At 37.2% G+C, this 23,684-nt stretch overlaps 1 protein-coding gene across 1 annotated transcript in view; it reads right to left on the bottom strand.

Moving 5' to 3' along the window:
• Positions 1-23,684, bottom strand: part of CUNH18orf63 (chromosome unknown C18orf63 homolog) — a 41,843-nt gene that overhangs the window by 8,902 nt on the left and 9,257 nt on the right. Inside the window, exons 4-9 of the mRNA XM_008850693.1 lie at positions 18,096-18,207; positions 17,460-17,501; positions 15,981-16,057; positions 9,307-9,416; positions 1,607-1,703; positions 1,415-1,500 (exon numbers count right to left, since the gene is read on the bottom strand). Coding sequence (XP_008848915.1) covers positions 1,415-1,500; positions 1,607-1,703; positions 9,307-9,416; positions 15,981-16,057; positions 17,460-17,501; positions 18,096-18,207 — 524 coding nt within the window. The remainder of the gene's footprint in view (positions 1-1,414; positions 1,501-1,606; positions 1,704-9,306; positions 9,417-15,980; positions 16,058-17,459; positions 17,502-18,095; positions 18,208-23,684) is intronic.

Below are 23,684 nucleotides of genomic sequence, written 5' to 3'. Positions count from 1 at the left end.
ATATATAAATATATATTATATGTTTTGATAATTCACAATTAAGACAATTTATTGTGCCCTCATTTTATGGATTGTAAGTGAATTAGAAGACTACAATAATCCAATGAAAATTTATAAGGAATGCACCATGGTCCAGTACAGATTATAAAAACAAAATGTAGCAAACAATGAACTGTTTCTATCTTTTTTTTGGTCTTTTTGAGACAAGGTCTCCCTGTAGCCCCAGCTGTCCTGGAACTCACTATGTAGGCCAGGCTGGTCTTGAACTCACAGAGATCTGCCTGCCTTTGCCTCCCGAGTGCTGGGATTAAAGGCAAAAGTAATGAAAACTTGGTACAGAGGGGGGGAAAAAAAAACCATGATCAATTATAGTCAACTTTTGAAAGCAGTTCTTTGAGGAAAGCGGTTACTCTTCCTAATGAGAGAGCCTCGACAGGGATAATGTGCTGACATCTAAGGAAAGGGGACAGCTGACATGTGCCAACTTCAGTTTTATTATGGAGATCTGGGTTAGAAAATAGAGTACAGAGGAAGAATATTATGGCTCTGTCCCCTTCCATTTCTAAATCCCAGCTTGTCAAAAGACAGAGAGATGAAATGGCGAAGTCAACACTAATTAAGATTTAAGAGTGTCACCTGGGCACTTGTGCACTTTTCCTGTGTCTACTTTTTAAAGTACCATTAAGAAAGCCAATTTTCCTAAATCAATGCAGTGTGTTAAGTGCAAGTCAAATCTAAATAATCTTCCAAAGGAAGATTCCAGGAACTGTCTCTAACTTAATATCCAAACAACACTGGGGGGAGCTCTTGGCTAAGGAGAATCGTAAGATTGGCTTCTTACTTTCTACTAGGAAACAAACGTACATATTTTGTCTGTTCCTAGGTTTCTTGCTTAAGATTTTGCAATAGTCTTTAGTGGAAAAAAGAAGTCTTTATAGTCTGATATGGTGGTGCACACCTGTAATCCCATAAAAGTTGTTTAGTATTAGAAGCAATTAAGATCTGATGGTTCTTTTAATTAAAAAATGAGGGGCTGGGAACACAGCTCAGCAGGCAGACAGATTGCCTATGATTAATGAAGCCCTAGGTTCCACACCTATCAACCAGATGTGGTGGTGTATTCCTATAATATCAACACTTGAGAGATAGAGGCAGGAGGATCAGAAGTTCCAGGATAGACTGGTATACATAGTGAATTCCAGACCTGTTTGAAAAACAAAACAAAACCCCCCAAAGAAATAGCCACAAACCATCCTTATTAATCCCATCCTCAAGCTAAATTAAAAGCAACTGTGCAGGTAACAGCACAGGAAAAAGCAGTTTCATTACATAATGACAGTGTTGGGATACGACAAGGCTAGATATCGAGGAGGCAGACAGCATCTGCTGCTACCAGTAGTTTATGCAAGGATACGTGAAGGTCCTTTCTTTGATCATTCTGAAGTAGATGGTGCAGTATATTTTCATATCTCCACAATCTTCTTTAAGTTTACAGCCATACTATAAATTAAGTACAAAGTGTAAATCACCTTTAAGTTATTCTTATGTTTAATTACAAGAAAAGAAATAAAATAACTTCTAGTGTAATATACATTTGTATTCCTACCAGGTCATCCCAGTGCCGCTGGAAATCTTCAAATGAATGAAATGGACAGTCAGGGGATGTGGTATGAAGAATATCTATTATCTGTCCCATTTTCATACTATAAAAAATGAGATATAACAAAATATCATAAGTCAAAGCTTAAATACAGTTTAAAAAGTTATTTGAGAAGTAACTGTAGCTTAGAAAATACTCAACTACATCTCTATCCATTTATAAATAGTCACTTGCTCCTAGTTCCAAACACAGTTGCACTAAATCTTTTGTCTGGACATGTAAAATTTGTACATATTTATCATGTATGATAAGATGGTTTGAAATATAAGTTGTGGAATGCCTTAATCAAGCTAATTAATATTTGTATTACCTCACATATGTACATGTTTTGTGGTGAAAATACTTGAAATCCATTTTTAGTGAACATAGTATTTCAAGAACATAGTATGTTGTTAACTACAGCCAGTGCATGGTACAGCAGATGTTTCTAATTCTTTAATTTTTATTCTTCCTATCTGATTTTGTATCATCTAGTCAACATCTAGTTCACCCCATCGACACAAATCCACCCCTGGTAACTCTCCATTTTACTCTGTTTTGATGAGTTCAACTTTTTAGATTCTATATATGAGATCATATAGTATTTGTCTAGCTTATTTTACTTAACATCCTTCAGGCTCATCACCCACATTGTCACAAATGACAGGATTTCCTTCCTTGTTAAGGTGGAGCTGCGCTCTGTTGTGTATACATAACATATCCTTAGCCATTCCACCACTGATGGACACAGGTTTTATTGACATCTCAGCTATTGTGAATAATGCTACCATGACTATGAGAGTGTAGCTATCTCTTTGACATACTGATTTTATTTCCTTTGGACGTATATCTAGTAGGACTGCAGAATCATATGGTAGTTCTATTTTTTTATGCACTTCCATAGTTTTCTACAATGACTGCACTAGTTCCCTTTACTTTGCATGTGATGCAACAATTTTTTTCTTCCTAAAATTTTTTGAGGATTTAATATACATGAATATACTGTATTTGCATCCTTGCCACCCCTCTCTCCCTTCAACTCCTCCCATGATCCCCAACCACCCCTTCTTGAATTCATGACCTTTCCATATACATATGATTTCCATTTGTTTAGGGCTGACCCCTTAAGATTGGGGTCTCACTCCTGAAAAAATGGTTCTCCCCCCTTTAGCAGCTATTGGCTGCCCGTAGGTTTTCATCTAATGGTGGGGCCTTGTGAAATTGTCCTCCATCCATGTTGCTGTGCCAGTTGGTGTGACCTTTTGCAGATAATGTGCAGAAGTCACACTGTTGAGAGTTCATGGAAACAGCATTCTTGTCCTGTCCAGAGGAAACTGTTAAGGTTCTCAGAGTCTTAGAATCTTTCCACCCTTCTCTACCACAATGTTCTCTGAGCCTTAGGTGTAGGGACTGTGTTATAGATGTTCCACTTCGGGTTGGACACCTCGTGGTCGCCTTTTCTTTGCATTCTGACCATTTGTGGATCTTAATAGTCTGGTGCAAAAAGAAGTTTCTTTGATGAAATGTGATCACTGCACTTATCTATAGGCCTAAATTGAGTATTTAGAAAGCAATTGGAATCTATATTACTTTAGTAATACGGTAGTAGTAGGTTCTCTTCTAGGGCTTATGATCTCTCCAGCCATGGGTTCTTAGCTAGGTTTACAGTACCAGGCATTGGTTCCTTCCAGTTGAGTTGACTCTAGGTTCAATTAGACAGCTGCTGGTTGACCTCAAGATACAAGTCCCACTATTGCACCATTGGAGATATCTTGCTGATCCCTATTGTTGTTGTGGCTCTTAGGCTTTATAGCCTGGTAGGACTGTTGATAACTTTTCTCAAAATACTTCTAGCATAGCACCTTTGGATACTATGAAAGCTAGCCCTCAGGGAGGAGGCTTCTAGGTCAGTACCAGCTTGATTTCTCCAAGTCCTGTGACCAAGCTGTGTGGTGTCTTAGCACTAGGGTTTTATCTTCAAGTTCTGGGAGACAACAAAGGATAATAGCCTATATTGTTTTGTGGCCTTGGACCCTCCATGACCAATAACTCATAAGGAGGTGTCCCCTGCCTGACACTGGGGTTTTTGTTAAATATGGTTGTGGAGGGGAGCATTATTCCACCATGTAGAGTAACTGCTTTGAAACTATGTATGTATGTATGTATTTTTAAGTAAGCTTATTAAATAATAGGCTTCTATATGGCTTTTCCAAATATCCTAGTGCTATTTAACCCTCCCTGTGGGGGTCTCCTGAGGAGCTTGGCTCTGTCCTGCAGACCGGTCCAGGGAAACCTGCTGTGGGCAAGGTCAGGGAAAGGTGAGTGCACCGTCTGCCTGTTCCGCCCGCCCTCCATGCCAAGGACAATCAGACGTGACAGGGAATCTTGTCAAGCAGGAGTTCGTTTATTACAGGTGTCACAGAGCTTTTAAAGGCATCTGAAAATCCCCCTCCCCCCTGAGGGTGTCCAATCAGTTTAAAGGTCAATGTAGCAGGAAGGCAGCACTTCATGGATCTTAAGGATGATCATGTGCTGATTATGTACTCCTCAGCAGTGCGGAAGTATCCATCAGCCAGTCTGAAGACTTTCAAAACAAGTCAGGCCGGGTCTCTCCCACTTCCTCTCAGCGTCATCTTTGTTGATTTGTTCTGGCCACTTATGAGAGCCCTACACCTCCCTCCCACTTTTTCTGTATTACCCTCCTCTTCTCCCCAGTATACCCCGCCTATTGGAGCCCACTTTCCCCTTTCCCCTTCTTAGCACCCCTGTCCTGCTACACCCCTCTCTAGAGCTCCTTCTCTTCCCCCTCCCCACAGTCCCTTTCTACTTTCCTGGCTTTTAGATTACTCAAGGTTATGCACTCAGACCTAAAGATTCAGAGCTAGAATCTACAAATAAGAGAAAACACAGCATTTGTCTTTGAGGGTCTGGGTTGCCCAACTCAGTATAATAGTTTCCAGTTCCACCAATTTACTTGTAAACTTCATTTTTTTACAGCTGAATAGAATTCCATTGTGTATATTTCATTATTCATCATTTGACTAACATCTAAGCTGTTTCCATTTCCTAGCTATTGTGAATAGAGCAGCAATGAACATGGCTGAGCAAATATTTCTGTAGTAGAATATTAAGTCCTTTGGGTATATGCCAAGAAGTGGTATAGCTGGGCCAAATGGTAGATCTAGTTTTAGCTTTTTTGAGGATTATCCACATTGATTTCCATAGTTATTGTACCAGTTTTCAATTCCAACAGTGGATAAGGGTTCTCATTTTTCCACATCCTCAAGGGCCAGCATTTTTTGTCAGCTGTTCTCTTGATCTTAGCCATTCTGACTGGGGTAAGATGAAATCTCAAAGTAGTTTTAATTTGTATTTCTCTGATTGCCAAGGATGTTGAACACTTTTAAAGATAGTTCTTAGTCATTTTTATTCCTCCTTTTGGGAACTCTCTATTATGATCTAGAGTTTTGTGGGGGTTTTTTGTTGTTGTTTTTTGTTTTTTAAATCTTTTTGAAACAGGGTCTCCCTGTAGCCCCAGCTGGCCTAGAACTCAGTATGTAGAAGAGGCTGGCATCAGACTCGCAAGAGATCCACCTGCCTCTGCCTCCTGAGTGCTGTGATTAAAGGCATGAGTCACCATGCCCGGCTAGAGCTCATTTTTTACTGGGGTCTTTGTTTTCTTGGTTCTTTGGTTTTTAATTTCTTTGTATATTCTGGATATTAATCCTCCAGCAGATGTATAGCTACAAAAGATTGTCTCCCACTTTATGTAATTCATCTCCACTGTTCCCTTTTTGAATAGAAGCTTTTTAGTTTTATGGGGTCCTGTTTGTCAGTTGTTGGGACTAATTCCTGAACAAATGAAGTCCTATTCAGAAAGTCCTTTCCTGCTCCTGTATCTTGTATAATACTGCCTATGCTTTCAGCAATTTCAGCATTTCAAGTTTCACACTGAGGTTTTTGATCTAATTGAGTTCTTTCTTCCAGTGTGTTTTTGGCATTGTTGCCAAATAACAGGAGGCTGTAATTACATGTACTTAAGAATGGGTCTTCTCGTCTGAGCCACTGATCTGATCTACATGTCTAGGTTTGTGCCAGTTCCACATTGGTTTTATTATTATGGCCCCATAATATAACTTGAAATCTGATATGGTCATCACTCCCAACATTATTTTTTGTTCAAGAATGTTGCTGTTCGGGGTCTTTTGTGCTTCTATATGAAATTTAGGATTTTTTCTATTTCTGTGAGCTTTGACTCCTTCGTGTGCATCTCTCTGGTCCTCTCTTCGTCTGTCCACCATGGGATGATGCAACAAGAAAGCTCCCATTGGATGTGGCACTTTGACCTCAGATTTCCCAGCCTCCAGACCTATATGAGAAGTAGGTATGCATCATTTCTAAATTACCCAGTTTCAGGTATTCTATTATAGAAGCCTAAAATGTTCTAAGATAAACATGGTTTAGAAGAATTCTCTCCCACATCATCATTGTCATCATTTTTTTGAATATTACCTTTGCTGTGCAGAAGCTTTTCAATTTGTTGTAGACCAATTATTGGTCCATTTCTACTTTTGCTGTACAGTTTTCTGTATCATAGTTAAACAAATCACCACCAGATCAATATCATGAAGTTTTCCCATGTAGAATTCCAATTGTTGGATTTTTTAATATTTTGTGAGATAAGGGTCTAATTTAATTTTTCTGCATGTGGACACACAGTTTTACCAGCATCATTTTTTGAAAAGAGCATATTTTTCTCCATCTTGTCTCCATGGCACCTTTGTTGAAAATCAAAAGCATGGATTTGTAGACACTCTGTTCTGTTGGTTTATATGCATGCTTATATGCCAGTACTGTATTTTTTAAGTAGCACAACTTTGTAGGATTCTTTGAAATCAGATTGTGCTACCCCCAAGATTGCTTTAGCTCCTTGGGCCTTTTATTTCTATATAAATTTAAATTTTTATTTTTCCCCATTTTTTAAAGAATGGCATAATATTTTGGTAGAGATTAAATTAAATCTATAGATTGCTTTTGGTATTATGGACTTTTTTTATCTTTTTAAAAATTTGTTTTTATTGAATTTTTGTGTATTTCATACAGAACATCTCAATCAATCTTAATCATCTTTAGACCGGTCCGCACTGGCATCCTCCCATAGCACCCCCCCACTGGAATTCACATATTCTGTCATTTGTGTTAAGGCCTATTTTGTCAAGTGAGTGTCCCCAGACATTCCTCAATGCAATTTTATCTACTGAGGTGTACATTTTACCAATTCTAATTCTTCTACTCCAAGAATGAGTTATTTTCCCAATTATTTGTGTCTTCTTCATTCCTTTCAGAAGTGTCTTATATAGTTTTAACTTTCATTTCTTTGATTAGATTAATTACTAGGATTTATTTTTGGTAGATATTTTGAATGAGATTGTTTGATTATTTTCTCCTTCATAGAGTTCATTGTTGGAATATAGAAATGCTGACTTTTAGTTTTTGAGACATTGTCTTGATATGTAGTTGGTCCAGGTTGGTCTTAAACTCACTATCCTCCTACTTCAGCCTCCCACTTTCTGGAGTTACATGTGAGCACTGCTATTCTAAAATGCTATTTATTTTTTTTAATTAATTTATTTTTATTTTATGTGTATGAGTGTATTACCTGCATGTATGTGAGTGCACCTGTGTCATGCAATGCCGGCAGAGGTGAGAAGACGGCTTCAGATTCCCCTGGAACTAGAGGTAAGGATGGTTTGCAGCCACCATGTGGGTGCTGGGAATCGAACCCAGGTCCTCTGCAAGAGCAGTCAGTGCTCTTAACTGCTGAGTTATCTCTCTGGCCCTGACCAAAATGCTATGGATTTTTTATGTTGACTCTTCATTGAATTCACTTATTAGTTCTAGGTTTTTGGTGGATCCTTTAGAGTTTCTCTATATGTAGCATCATAGATGCTTTTCCACTTATGGAAAAGTCTTTTCTGCCATTCCAATTATAATGCCTTTTGTCTTTCCCCTAATCACATAGGCAATTATCAGGCAATAATCTTAATACCAGATTTTAAGAGTAAACATTCTTGTCTTCTTCCTGATCTTAAATAAAAAGCTTTCAACTTTTCAACATTGAAAACACTAGCTATGGGTTTGTCATATATGGTCTTTGTCTTAAATTTTTATAATTGAAATTGTTAGGAAAAACTGAGTCAAACTGGTACAATGTGCCAAGTATAAAAACAAAACAAAAGTAAGAAATGTTGCCATCTCAAAGTATGCCTGGTAATAGACTTTAGGAAAAGTCTGCTAAGAGCTGAATGACTCAGCTTCCTTTCTCCTTTCAGTGTTTCGCCATGCTCTTGGTTTTGTGTGCTCTTCGTTAACTCTCTTGAGCAAGTCAACATTTTATCTCAATAATCTTGTTTATATCAGATCTATGTTTTCTGATAATAATACAAACAAACCCAGCTCATATAAATTATAATGAATCATTAGGTACAAATTCATAAATTTTTGGTATTAGGATTGTTGCCATAAATTTTTGGTATTAGGATTGTTGGCATTTTTGAATGCAGATCCAATAAACATTTAAATGTATAATAAATTAATATTTAACAAACTCAGAAACAAAAAGTTATGGCTTCTGCAACTGCAATATTCAAATATTTTAAAATATTTTATTATTTTTGTTTTATGTGTATGAATGTATTGCCTGCATGTATGTAAATGCATCTGTGTCATGCAGTGCCCACAGAGGTCAGAAGAGGGTGTCAGATTTCCCTGGAATTGGAGTTACAGACCATTGTTAGGTACCATGTGGGTGCCGGGATTCAAACTCAGGTCCTTTGCGAGAGTAGCTAATGCTCTTAACTGATAAGCCATCTCTCCAGTCCCGTTCCAATATATTTTAATGTTATAATTCAGTTTTTAAAGTTCAAAGTGGTTTCTCCATTTGCACATAGCAATGTTAATGAAGCAAAATAATCAGACATTACTATATCTTGAACCCACTTGCAATGGCTAATCTTCATTGTCAACTGGATTAGATTCACTGAGGATCTATTGGCAATTCATAACTGCTGGGAGAAGGAGAGTCCATTTTCTTTAAGTGTGTGAAGCCTGGCAGGTTGGCTTGACTCAAGGAATGGACCCACACCCAAGAATACTTGGAGAATATAAAGTAGATTTGATAGGGCTTAAAAAGAAGAAAAATAATAATAGAAGACATGAAGTCGGGGTGAAGTAGTAGTGTGGGGGTGGAGACAGGGGAGGGGATCTGGATATGATCAAAATACATTGTATGAAATTCTCAATGAATCAGTTAAATAGAATTGCTTAAAAGATAGGTGAGGAACAGTTCTAGAAAGGATTAACTGAGGCTGAGGATGAGGGTGGAGACTTACCCTGAATGTGGATGGGACATTTCCATAGTCTGAGGAGCCCACAGGAAAAGATAAAGCTAGTTATGTGCTGATATTGTCCTTTTTTCTGCTTCCTGGCCCACTATGATATAAACTAGGCTGCTCCACTGTGCCTTTACCACCGTGACATACTGAACCTCCTGAAACTGTAACCCTAAACAAATCTTTCCTGCTTTAAGTTGTTTTTATCAGATATTGTGTGGTTACAGTAATACAAAGCTATTATACCACTTTATACATTTCAAACTGAATTCTTACCTTGGCAAAATGTAGCACCAGTTGTTCAAAATGGAATGTTTCTCAATGACAGCATTCTGATTGTTCTGAAAATTCTCTATAACATGCTGACAAATACCAAACTCCTTTAGCTTTAAATTAAAAGATTTCAATGTATAAGTCCTCAAAGAATTTGCCACAGAAAAAGAAATATTAAAACAATATACACAAAGTATTTTTAATGATTCAAATTTTACTGAATCATGTATAACCCACTTTCTATAACCTAATCAGTATTTCAACACATCCTTTCTTCTGCACAATGTGCCAAACAAGTTATGCTTTCCCTTTTATCCTACAAGTCCAAACTCCCATTTCCCACTTATTTCAACCAATTTTATGTTAATTTGTAGATGTTAAATCTTCCCTAAAGGAAAGTATTTATATTTTGTGTGTATGTACATGTTCATGTATGTGCATGTACATGTGGAGGTCAAGAGAGCAACTTCAGATGTCATTCTGCAAGAACACAGAACACCTTTTACTGGGACAGGTTCTCTCACTGGCCTGGAAGTCTCTAAATATGATAGGCTGGTTGGCCAGCAAGGCCCAGGAATCTGCTTATCTCTGTCTCTCCAGTGCTGAGATTACATGGACACCACAGCACTTTTTGTTTGTTTTTGTTTTGTTTTACATGGGTTCTGGGGACTGAATTTAGGTAAGCACTTAACCAGACCAAGTATCAACCCAGCCCACTAATTTACTTTTTTTTTTTTTTTTTGGTCTAGATAGGGTCTCCCTGGAGCCCCAGCTGGCCTAGAACTCACTATGTAGACTGCCTACCTCTATCTCCTGAGTGCTGGGATTAGTGTGCTACCATGCCTGGCTCTAATTTACATTTTTTAAAGAGCAGCTTTTGACAGAGTCAGTGGTGCATTTTCCTTTGATAACACCCATACACTTCCTGGAATGTGTTTTTCATGTTCCTCAAGTAGCTTACCTATATAAGATTTCAGTTTGTATACAACCAATAAGAGTTTACCACTTACAGTGCAGTACCCTGGGATGTCTCCTATGAGGCATTTTCTCAATTTAGTCAGATATAGAGAGGCCTCAAGAAAAGCGAAAAAAAATTAGTGGGTGAATGACTACTATATTAATATTAGAGAGAATGTGTCAAAATTCCTCACCCCTTTAAATACCATAGAAAATTTTGTTAACAAGCTAAACAGCCAGTGTTCTATGGTTGGTCTGCTCTTAGAATGGTCACAATGCAAATGGATTTGAACGAGAATTCAGGAGACACAAACATTCAATCTACACAGGGCAATGCTGATGTCCCTTAAACATTGCTCACATTTTGATTTATCTGACTCCTACTAGTCAAAGCTATATGGACCTAATTTCCTCTAAATCCAGTGGGTGATCATTCTCTGAATTCCTAATAGCATTCCTTAAGAGCAATGGAAATGAGGGAACAAAGAAAAAAAATGTTAGTATGAGAAAAAGTGAGACACAAGAAGTTTAGACTTCTGTGGCCTGTACAAGACCCCAGGTTCCATGCTCAGTACCACAAAGGAAGAAAAAATGGCAAGAGCAATAATATTCAGAATGAATTCAGAACACAGAGTATCCTGTGCACAAGAAGAGATAAATCTTATGATGTGACTTACTGTGCTTGAGAGATGTTACCTGAGCTCTGTGATAAAAATAAAAAAGATGGTGAGAGCAGATTGGCCATGAATGCCTCAGTAGACTGGCTGCAGGGAGAATGGCTAGACTGAAGGAAAACAGAATTCAAAAAAGCAGGCATTAGATTAAAATGTTCAGAGACTTTATAGATGCTCACATATGCCTATTTACACAGCTTAAGTTTGTATCAACAATATAAAGAAACTCAAGTCAGTTGCTGCTGGGATGTTCATAATAGCAGAGCTTAGCTACACCACTAGTCTTTATTAATACAGTTTATTCTGAAAATGGAAAAATTACTCAGCTATTTACCACACATTCCAAGAGAATGCTAACCATTGTATTTCTTCACTTCATAAATATTTTAAAGTATCCTTATGTGACTAAATGCTGATGAGCTGATACTTAAAAAATATTTCTTCTTTCTTGTAGCAGCAATCTAAATAATTTAAACTTAATTTCACTGGCAATGTTGAGGTCCTAGAGATATTTAAGTTGAGAACCTCTGATTTAGAAATAGAAATCTACTGACACTGTGAGGAAGAAGCAGAGGACAAACTAGAAGGGAAGAGACCAGCAACAGGGCCTACATGGAGATTAGTTGAGGGGCTGAGTCAGAAGAACAGGATCTAAGTCACAGCAATGGAAATGGAGACAGACAGGGGTCATTACAGAGACCAAGGCAAGCTACTGACCACAAATTAGAAAATGGAAGTGAAGAAGAGAAAGAACCAAAGTGACACTGAAGCCTCTATGTAGGTGACTTACCAGTAAGCTTTGATGCCAAAGCAGTAAATACAAAGGAGGAATGGATTTGAGCTGGAGAGTGACAAATATATTCACTTTTAGACATCTCTGAGTCTGGGTGTCATCAGTGCATCCATAAGAAAGTGTCCTAGATGACACAGAACTCACAACTATACAAGATTGTGTGAGAAGTATTGGTGTATAGCCTGAGGGTGAGGCTGCTGGGGGAAAAAAGAGGTATGAAAATTCGTGAAGCCTAGAAAACAGCAACATCTGAGTGGTAAGATAGAGAGGAACTGTGAATGAATGGAATTAGACTTTGGAAAAAGCTGTTTCAGAGAAATCAAGAAAAGAGATGATTTTAAGAACAAAACTACAAAACTGTGTGCATATTCCAAAGATTCCAAAGACCATTTCCCTCTGACTTTTCCCTTTCATCTGAAAGTAATACAGCTCTTGTCAAACTCTATACGGCATTGCCAAACAATGTCATTTAACCATTATATTTTTATTCAATTTTACATATATATACATACATGTATGTAATATGTATATGTATAGAGATATGGTATCTAATTCTACCGAAAGGTGCACAAAGTAACCAAGGGAACTAAGGCCAAGCAAAGGAAGAGCGATGAAACTGAAAAAAGAGTGCTGAAGGACAAACTAAATCTTGAATCTCTTACTACCTTTATGACCTACAACAATGATTTAACCTGTGTCTCAATTCACTTACCCATAGCAATAATTATCATTCTGAACTTCTATTATATGCCACATACTATATTAAGTACTTAATGCATGTTATCCCATTAACCTCCTCAGAGCTCCTGTCAGGTAGATACCGTTATCTCCAATTTACACGAAAACTGATATTAAGGGAAATCAAGTAGCATGTCCAAAGTGGAACTGCTATTAAATGCATAATTGAGAATTTTAATGTGATTCTAAGTGTACTTTGAATTTTGGGGGTGTATGAATATTACTGAGTATTTTCCAAATTTTTCATCTTTGTGCTGATTTTTCTTCTAATCTTGATAAAATCTTTGGGAGGAAACACTCTGCACATGTATATAATTATATACAATAAATAACTGTCTCTAGAATAAATGCAAATTTGTTTCCAGGTTCTTATTTCCCAAATTCTCAATATAATTAAAAATTTTAAAACAGTGTAAGTTGGGGCTGGAGAGATGGCTCAGTGGTTAAGAACACTGACTGTTCTTGTAGAAGACCTGGGTTTGAATCCCAGCACCCACATGACAGCTAACAACTGTCTGTAACTCCAGTTCCAGGGGACCCGACAGCCTCTTCTGTCCTCCACAGGCATTGCACGACACAGGTGCACTTACCTACATGCAGGCATAATACTCGTACACATAAAATAAAAATAATAAACAAAACAAAACAAAAAAACAAAATAGTGTAAGTTTACATCGTGCTTTTCTGGAATACATCCCTCATGTAATTGTGCATTCAACTGTAATCTGAATGTATCAACCCATGGCAATTTGTACATATAAATTCCTATCTAAACACATGAATTTTAGGAAACCATTATAGTTGAATACAGTCTAAAATTTGAGAGATGACCATAAAGAATACTTGTGTAAATTTTTAAAAAACGCAAAAATAAGGGCTAACATGCCATTTCTCATAATGAATAATCATGAACTATCTTCAAATTTACCTAAATGAGATCACCACTCATCAAAGAAGCTTCTTTTTGCAACAAATGGAGATTATTACAAAGTTCCACAACTTGTCAAAATACAGTGAATAAGTGACCGTGAGGTGCCAAGTCCTAAGTGATACACCTATAATGCAACCTCTACACCTAGGCTCAGAGAACATTGCAGAAGAGGGGCCAGAAAAATTATGAGTCAGAGGGACAAGACACTTGTTGCTAGTTAATGCATTCTAGACAACATAGGGAAGCTACAGCAATAATTTCCACAGTATGGTAGTATAAAGATCTGCATAACGACAAAAGCAGCTGATATATCAAGGAAGATGGGGGAAATGTCAAAGGATCCCACCTCAAGATGAAGAGCTACAGGCAATCAATGGATGCTGAGGGAGGAAGAATTCATTTTCTCCAGGGACTACCTCTCTGAGATGTAATCCCAAACACAGGTATACAAGAGCACCACAAAATGGACTCAGTGAAATATATATATATGTGTGTGTGTGTGTGTGTGTGTGTGTGTGTGTGTGTGTGTGTGTCAATAATCAAAAAAAGAGGACAAGAAATTGTGAGGGAGTGGGGGCATAAGAGAAATTGGAAGGAGACTGGGAGTAGAAATAATACAATTACAATATTCAAGTAAACAAAAAACAGGTCAAAGATCAAAATTTAGAAAGTGATTCCAATTTCAGTTTTAAGTGAGTAGTTATGAAAGTTTGCTGGTTCAAATAGTTCTATGTCACTCAAGTTTTCATTTCCAAAAATCTTTACTGCAGTAGGTGGCAGGTACTACAAAGCCTGTATGATAGAAAAGTTAGTAAGACACAGACCCTTCCCTCTAAGTATGATATATAGACAGCAGTACACAAAGACAGGTGGGTCTTGGGAGTTGTGAAGTCTTCACAGAAGGTGTTAATGAGCTATGTCTTGAAAGATGAGCCAGAGAAAGGCTCACAGAACAGTCTGAGACAAGACTTCAGAGAATAGAGAATTATCCTGCTTTTGAGAAACAACTGAATTTGGTTACTGTGGAAGAGATGCCAGATATGAGACTACATATAAGGTCAGTTTGGATCAGTTTGGTGAGGGCATAATGCTAAACACTTGAGATTTCATTCTATAGTCAATGGAAAGCATTCCAAATTTTAAACAAGGGGAAGGGAGGTATGCAAGATGAGCTAGATGCAGATATGAGGGCGATCTGGCTATAACATCTGTCACCCCACTAATTATCAGGGTTGATTAGGCTGATCAGACTAGCTAGTCAGTTTCCCCTTCCTCCAGGTGTGTTCCTCCTAATGCTGCAAGCTAGGTAAAAAAGAATGACCTTTCTTGATGGAGAACCTTTCTTCAGTAAAGCATATGTGAGTAGCTATGCTCCCCTGCTAGAGCTTCCAAACAAGCTATGACACTTTGGGATAGGTAATCCTTTGCTGTTGGTAGTGGTGGGGTTTCATTCTGTGCACAGTAGGACATGCAGTAGAACTCCTAGCTTCTGCTTACTAGATACTAGTAGCAAAATCGATCCCTCCCTCCTCACACTATGGTAACCCAAACTGTCTGTAGACAGAGACGTATGTTCATGGAAAGCAAAAACATCCATCTCTCTCTATCACTGAGGAAGCACTGGCATAAAGGAAAGAGAACATGTTCTAAGTGACCTAATATGTAAGGCTCTCTGCTAGAGGCTATAGGAATGAGCTAAATAGAAGACAGGGAGGACAGGGTGATGTATAAAAAATAGATACAAGGAAAGCTTCAAGAATGCCAAAAGCAGAAGGTGGGTATATTTACTATGAGCTGAAACTCTGCTTTTAGTATTGGAGATAAAAAAGCAGTGAGAAAGGAGTGCTGAGGCAGGATAAAGTTGGTGTTTTGAATGCCCTCTAACAGTAGCTTTGAACAGGAATAATATTATAAGACCTATGTTAAGTTTGAACAGAATGGCATGGGAGATCAGGAAGGCATCGCTATGTCAAGCATTTAGTAGCAGACACTTCTTACTATTGTTTTTAGTCGGACATTGTGCCTCCTGTCAATAATCCTAGTACTCAGAAGGCTGAGGGAGGAAGATAGTCAAGAGTTCCAGGCTAGCCTGATAGACAGTGACTTCTACGCTAACCTGAGCTATAAAGTGAGACCCTGTCTCAAAAAACTAAAGACAAAGAAACAAAACTAACAAAACATCCCCATCAGGTCCTTTTTAAAGTTAGTACAAAATAATGGGTTTCAGTTTGACATTTCATATATTTGTGTTTGAACTTTGTTCATAGTTACCCTTCACTATTCTCTCTTGTCTACACTGCACTCCTGCTAGTCCCCTCCCTCTCTCCTCCTTTCTGGTTTCATATATGTAATGTGTGTGTGTGTGTGTGTGTATTCTACATATGTTCCCCTTCCATTTTCATAGATGTATGTTACATGTGCACATATACATTCTACATATAAAAGTTAGTAGCATGGATTTTGATAACCAAACCTTACCATTACATTTCATGTTAAAAATTAAGATCTAATAGCATATTATTAATAATAAATACATTAAGTATATAGTAAATATAATAGCTTATGAAAAGTAAATGTTTTATACCTCAGGTGGTGGCAATCTGATAGTGCAAACTTCTACACTTAAACAAACTTGCGTTTCTGTTACATTGATGTCTAATACTGAAAAAAAATGTAACCATGATTTTTCTAGAATTAATATTCTATCATATCAAATTGGCCATTTTAGTAACACAATTACTTTAAATTAATTGATTCAACTTAGAAATTAAGAACAGTTTTTTACATACATACCAAAGTTCAAATAATTACCCATATGTTTGTCAGTCTACTCTACAGATTACATTTCCAAGACAAAGATATGAAACAACATGGACATGTGCAGGGGAGGGAGGTCATAAAACAGGATTGCAATAAGATAAATAATTCTTTTGGGGTTTAGAGTAAAACTCCATAAATATTTTCTGCAAAACTATGTTATAATAAAATAGAGACAGTCATGTAAACTCTAGAGAAGCCCCTCACCAGGCTTTGGACTCGAAGTCTTTCACTAACACTTCCTCAAATGCACTGGCAGGTACATTCCTAATCTCTTAGAGACCTGAGGTATCTTTCCGACTTTCTCATAAATAAAGCTCCTTCTGCAAGTCAGAGTAATAGAGACCTTGGGAGGGAGAGTATCTGAAGAAGGCATTGGGAGCTTCTGGGATGTTGGTACTTATTTTTGTTTTGTTTTGTTTTAACCTGAGACCAGTGCAAAACTTCAGTGAGCATACACTTACATTTTCTGAGTTTTTTAAAATCAAAAGTAAAAAAAATAACATCTTGAATCTAGCTGTGGTTTCATGCTAGTATTAGTGAAACTAAATTTAGGTAACAAATGCATTCATCCAGAGCATGTTCAGAGTGACTGCCACTGCGCAGCAGAAGCACAACTAGTGCCAGAAGGGCAAACAGGGTTGGCAGGGCAGACTACTCAGCCCTGGTAATTGTGGATCACAGATGAGGATTTGAAACCTATGTCCAAATGGTGGGGAAATCTACCATGACTACTGTGGGCTCAAGATTTGCAACTCATCTGCTCCCTCAGCACTGCTGTCTAGGAACCTAGCTACCTTCAGTGCACATCAATCAAAGAATTAGGTTGGATGTTGTAATAAACTGCATATTTTAGATTATCTATGTCTCTTTAGATTATATTTCCAAGAGAAAAACAATACTCTCATAAAATAAGCTTTGACATGAGTAATAACAACATTTTTATAATATAATTTTGGAAAAGAGATGTTAAAATATTTGCAGAATTAAACTTCTTTACAATAATTTTCTTGAGAAAATTAAAATATCTTTTTCCCCAAATTAGTGAATTTTTTTCTCAAGTAGTTAAATGACTATTTTGAATGAAAACTAAGTTCCTTAGTGAAATTCTGACTAAAATAATGTCTGCTTAGTTTCTGATATATGGTAATCATCAAGATTATAACAACCCAATTATTATAACATTGCTTTTAAAACAACTATTAATCATATTGTGCTATTTATTGTTTTATACATTTTAACTTACCAACAGCACTTTGTTTTCCCATCTGAGAAAGAAAATCTCTTCCTTAAAAAATTGACAGGATATACCATATTATTATAATGCAGAAATGATCATTCTTGATAAATATAATCATTTGAAGTAAAATTATAAAAGCCATGAAAAATGTTTTAAAATGAATTGTGTAACAAATATCTGGTGATAGCTCTGAGAGAAATATGATCACTCAAAAGTATCTCTTCAATTAAAAGGATGAAAATACACAGTTTTTGCTTTAAATATTTATCTTTTGCCATAAAATATTTTGAAAACCATAAGACTTTAACAAAAATTCAAGATGCCCATTTGGTTTCAACAATAGTGACAATTTGTGTTTATCACAACCCCTAATAAAATATTCATTTTTAAGTAATAAGTATTATAATAATAATAAGAATTATAAAGCAGCATCAGTAGGCCTCTGTGTATTACCCCCAAGTAAAGAGATAGCATTAATGTTATTGTGGGTTTGTCTAAAAATATTTAGTTGGAGCTGTTCTAAGAATTTTTCCCTTAAAATTAGATGAAATTGAAATGAGATGAGACTGAAATTAAAAACAGATGTACAAAATAGAAGTAATCTAGTTCAGAAAGTCCAAATATTGGCAAACATAAAGTTACCTTGTACCAAGAGATGACCTGCTCTATTCCAGGCTGGAGCAAGTCTAGCAGTGAGTGAATACGAAAGGCAGGTTTGAAGAACTGCAGGAATTAGTCTTTGTGGAGGCTCCATCTAAAGCATTAAAGGGAAAAATATGGACAAATTAAGAGCAATTGCTATGTATCTATAAACTCAGAAATTGTCTTCAGTTTCAGATCAATATTCAATAGACCAGTCTGTTCTGGATAAAAAGTTATAGTTGTTGCTTGAGGGAGTGCTATTTTTTTCTACAGTTAAAGAAGTATTTGAGAGATAATCACTTTAAAGCTACCACTACTCCTGTAAAGTGCTAAATCTTCTTGCTTATGCTTAAGCCTAAACTCAAGTGCTATACTAATAACCTTTGACTTTGTATCCTGGTCCACACAGAGGGACCCAAGCTAGAATTATCTTAGGATATTTTTCATTTTTGTTCACATTAACATTAGAAATGGTTAAATATGAATGCACTGATTCAACCAGGAGTACCTCTATTTTAGAGAATTAGATTTAGAATTAAGGATTTCACTGCTGACTGCCAAGTCTACAAATAAGATATATTCCCTCACTTGAAATGTTTAAAAAACTGGGCAAGTTATGAACAATGGTTCATAAGATATTGGACATCATGGAACAAAGAAGAGTGATTCTTTAGTGAAGAGAAACCAACAAAATGAGCCCTATCATTTCCCCAGCCTATTGGGTAAAGAGGTTTCCAGACCATGGACATGGAGGAGGCAATCTATAAAGAGCCTGATGGAATCCATGAATTGGAGAGACAGAGCTGAAAGTTCAGGGAAGCTAAGAAGCTAGCTTTCTAGTTTGGCGGGTAAAGTGCTGGAGAGGACAGAGCTTCACACAGAACAAATTCTGGGATCAGCAGAATCCTTCTTGAGTATTCTGTTGAGTAAGGATTGGTAAACATATGTGAGAAACTGCTGAAGGTTAGAATGAGAACCAAGGTTGTTTACTAAGCAAACAACATAGAATATAGTCTAGAAGAAAAGGCTGTCTTTGAATTTGTAAGAAAGACATGCTGAAAAGTGAGAGAGCCAAGTTTCTGAGTATTAACCACCCCTCGTTTTGGCATCATTTTTACTTCTGATGAATGCTTCCAAGACACACTTAAGTGATGTATTAACATGGTATGGGACTAAGGCTATTTAGTTAATCTTATGGAGAATTTAAGCAGGGTACTCTCAGTGTGACTTCAGGCAGCAAGTTGAGTCAGCCTACAATGCTGACTTCAATCATGGTTCCAAGAGCCCAGATCCAAGCAGCTGAACAAATGCCACAAACCATGAGTCTACTATAGAAAGCCAGGGGGCTTCTTCCTTAGTCCTATGTTGGCTTTCAACTCACACTGAGGCACACCTTGGTACACAAACTTGACTTAATGGCCTTAACATATATATATGACAAAATGCATGAAGTCCTGTGTAGAGGCTATGGGTGTGTGTGTGTGTGTGTGTGTGTGTGTGTGTGTGTATGTGTGTGTGTGTGTGTGTAAATAGGGAACGGGAGCTAAATATGATTAAGATATATGAAATAAAAAAATCATTAAAACATATATTAAATATTTGAACCTAAAAAATAAAAAACAAAATTTTTAAAAAGAAAAAAAATACTGGATAGCATCATTTATATGAAATCTCTAAAGTCTAAGACTTGAAAAGACTTCAAGAAGAGACAGATCAATCCACAGTTATACACAGGGATAAACAGAAAATAAGAATGTAGTACAATTAACATTATCAATCAATGTGACCCAATTAGCATTTGTATACTACTGGATACAGTAAGACCAGAATACATGTTCTTGTCAAGGTGACAATGAGCATTTACTAAAAACAGATTCTATTCTGGGCTATAAACAAATCTCAATAAATTTTTAAAAATTAAAGCTTTGAGCAGACCACCAGAGAGTGCCAAGTTCTGGCCTCCCTCTGGCCTCCCTCTGGCAGAGGGCCTGAGAACACAGGGGACTGCCTGAGAGCCCCCAGAACCTGCCTCCACATGGTGGTGAGCTTCCCCTAACTGCACCATACTCATCCCCCTACCTGGGATTTCTTGAGGGCCCTCCCAAGGCCCCAGGGAAGATCTGGCTTTGGAAGGCTAAGGCTGAGATCCTAGCAGACACACTGAGAGGGTTGGTTCCAACCTCCATCAGTGTAGGGGCTCTGATGTCAGCGGGCCTCCAGAGAGTGCCAAGTTCTGGCCTCCCTCTGTCCTCCCTCTGGCAGAGGGCCTGAGAACACAGGGAACTGCGTGAGAGCCCCTGGATCCTGCCTTCACATGGTGAAGGAAGTCTGAGTGTACCTGATTGGAACCTGAATTGGACTTCTGGGGTACTCCTGAATAGCTGATCTGAAGCCATCAGTTCGCTCAAAATTAAACCTGAGAGAACCTAAACCCTGTACCAACCACCTTTACATAACCAATAAAGAAAGGGTCTAGACACCTTGATAATACAAGCAGAAGCATACTTCGACTTATTATATCAGAATCATAAGCAACAAAAGAAATTTACATACCAAAATCACAACCAAAGAATAATGAAATGGAAAGCCAAAACACTATGTCCCCATCAAACTCCACCAATCCTGTAGAAGAGTTCTACAAGGAGAACCCCCTAGAGATAACCCAGGACACAGAATTTAAGAGAACAATCATAAACATGATCAAGGAATTCAACGAATTTAAAGAACACAAACAAGGGGCTGGAGAGGTGGCTCAGCAGTTAAGAGCACTGACTGCTCTTGCAGAGGTCCGGGGTTTGATTCCCAGCAACCACATGGCAGCTATGAACCATCCTTAACTTCAGTTCCAGGGGAATCCGAAGACCTCTTCTCACCTCCGTGGCATTGCATGACACGGGTGCACTCACATATATGAAGGCAATATACTCATACACATAAAATAAAAATAATAAATAAAATATTAAAAAAAAGAGCACAAACAAATCAAAGAACTAAAAGACGATAGGGATAAACTTCTGAATGAATTCACAAAAGAGATAGAAACATTGAAGAAAACCCAGGCAGAATTTAAGAAGGAAGTGCAAAACTCAATAAGCCAACTTGAAACAACAGGGGGGAAGCCTCACTGCTAGAATGAATGAAATGGAAAACAGAGTATCAACACTGGAGGAAAAAGTTGAGGAACTGGACCACTAAAGCAAAGATTATGGAATTTTTTTAAAAAACACAAGAATGGAATATGCAAGAGATGTGGGACACCATGAAAAGACCAAATCTACAGATCATAGGAATAGAGGAAGGAGAAGAATTTCAGGTTAATAGTGCTGACCAGATCCTAAACAGGATTGTAGAAGAGAATTTCCCAAAATTAAAAAAAGACATCCCCATACAAATACAAGAGCAGGAAGCACAGAGAACACCAAATAGACAGGATGAAACTCCCCCACGACATAGCATAGTAAAAACACTTATAACTGTCCAGAACAAAGAGAGAATACTGAAAGAAGCAAAAGAAAATCAAATCGCACACAAAGGAAAGCCTATCAGAATTACAGCTGACTTATCAATGGAAACTATGAAAGCCAGAAGAGCCTGGACCAAGGTATTTCCAGTTGTACATGACAATAGATGCCAGCCCAGAATACTTTACCCAGCAAAAATGTCTATTATAATTGAGGGGGAAAGGAAATTCTTCCATGACATGAATAGCCTGAAAGAATACATGTCCACAAAAACAGCCCTTCAAAGAATATTTGAAGCAATACAGAAAGTGGAGAGAGAACTATACCTTGGGGCAACAAAAGAAAATAAACAAATATATAATCTAGGAAACACAAAATTACACAGAGAACACAAACAGCAATCAAAATGATGGCAATCAATACACATCTTTCAATAATAACCTTAAATATCAATGGCCTGAACTCCCCAGTCAAAAGACACAGGCTGTGAATGGATTAAGAACCAAAATCCATCTCTTTGCTGTCTGCAAGATACCCATCTCACCACCTTCAAGGACAGGCACTACTTTAAGGTAAAAGGATGGAAAAGAATATTGCAAGCAAATGGCACTAAGAAACAAGCAGGGGTTGAAATTCTAGTATCTGACAAAATAGATTTCAAAGTAAAACTAATCAGAAGAGATAAGGAGGTTAACTTCATTCTGATCAAAGGAACAGTTAATGCAAGAACATATTACAATCCTTAACATATATGCACCAAATTCTGGTGCACCCAAATTCACAAAAACAACACTACAGGACTTTAAGACACAGATTAACCCCAACTCAGTAATAGTAGGGGACTTCAATACCTCACTGTCTCCATTAGACAGGTCAAGTGGACAAAGAATAAACAGAGAGATGTCTGAATTAAATTATACCATACATCAAATGGACCTAACAGACATCTTCCAAATATTCCACCCAAGCACTAAATAATACACTTTCTACTCAGCACCTCGTGGAACCTTTTCAAAAATTGACCACATAGTGGGCCACAAAACAAATCTCAACAAATACAAAAAAATTGAAATAATTCTAAGCATTCTATTGGACCACAATACAATAGAGGTCAAAATCAACACTGAACAAAGATCTAGTCACTACATGAATACGTGGCAATTCAACAACACACTGCTAAACAATGAGTGGGTCAAAGGAGAAATTAAGAAAGAAATAAAAGAATTCCTGGAATTCAAAGAAAAGGGCAATATAACATAACACAACCTCTGAGACACTTTAAAAGAAGTCCTAAAAGGGAACTTTATAGCTCTAAGTGCCTACATTAAAAAATCAGAAAGAGCCCAAATAAAGGACCTAACACTGCAGCTCAAGACACTGGAAAGGCAAGAACAAATGAAACCCAAACCCAGCAGAAGAGAAGAAATAACAAAAATCAGAGCAGAAATTAATGAAATAGAAACAAAGAAAACAATACAAACAGTTAATGAATCTAAGAGCTGGTTCTTTGAAAAGCTAAACAAGATAGACAGATCCTTAGCCCAGTCAACCAAAAGAAAGAAAGAACAAATCCCAACCAACAAAATCAGAGATGAAAGGGGAAATATCACAACAGACACCAGAAAGATACAGAACATTATAAGGAATATTTTAAAAACCTATATGCTACTAAATTTGAAAATCTAAAAGAAATGGATGCATATCTAAAGGCATGGGAACCACCAACGTTAAACCAAGAAGAGACCAACAGTTTAAACAGACCCATAACATATAAGGAAATTGAAACAAAGCCTCCCAACTAAAAAAAGCCCAGGCCCAGGTGGATTTACAACAAATTCTACTAGACATTTAAAAAAGACCTCCAACCAATATTACTTAAATTATTCAAAACAATAGAAACAGGGGAAGAACTCTCAAATTCCTTCTATGAAGCCAGCATCACTCTAATACCCAAACCAGGTAAAGACACAGCCAAAAGAGAAAACTATAGGCCCATACCCTCAATGAACATAGATGTAAAAATTCTCAACAGAATACTTGTAAAACGCATACAGACACACATCAAAAAGATCATTTACCATGATCAAGTAGGCTTTATCCCAGAGATGCAGGGATGGTTCCGTATACT

Source organism: Nannospalax galili, unplaced genomic scaffold (genome assembly GCF_000622305.1).
Source record: "Nannospalax galili isolate Female #2095 unplaced genomic scaffold, S.galili_v1.0 scaffold243, whole genome shotgun sequence".
Classification (NCBI taxonomy): Eukaryota; Metazoa; Chordata; class Mammalia; order Rodentia; family Spalacidae; genus Nannospalax; species Nannospalax galili.
Note: the sequence above shows the minus strand (reverse complement) of the source record. Positions and strands in the feature narration are given on the sequence as shown.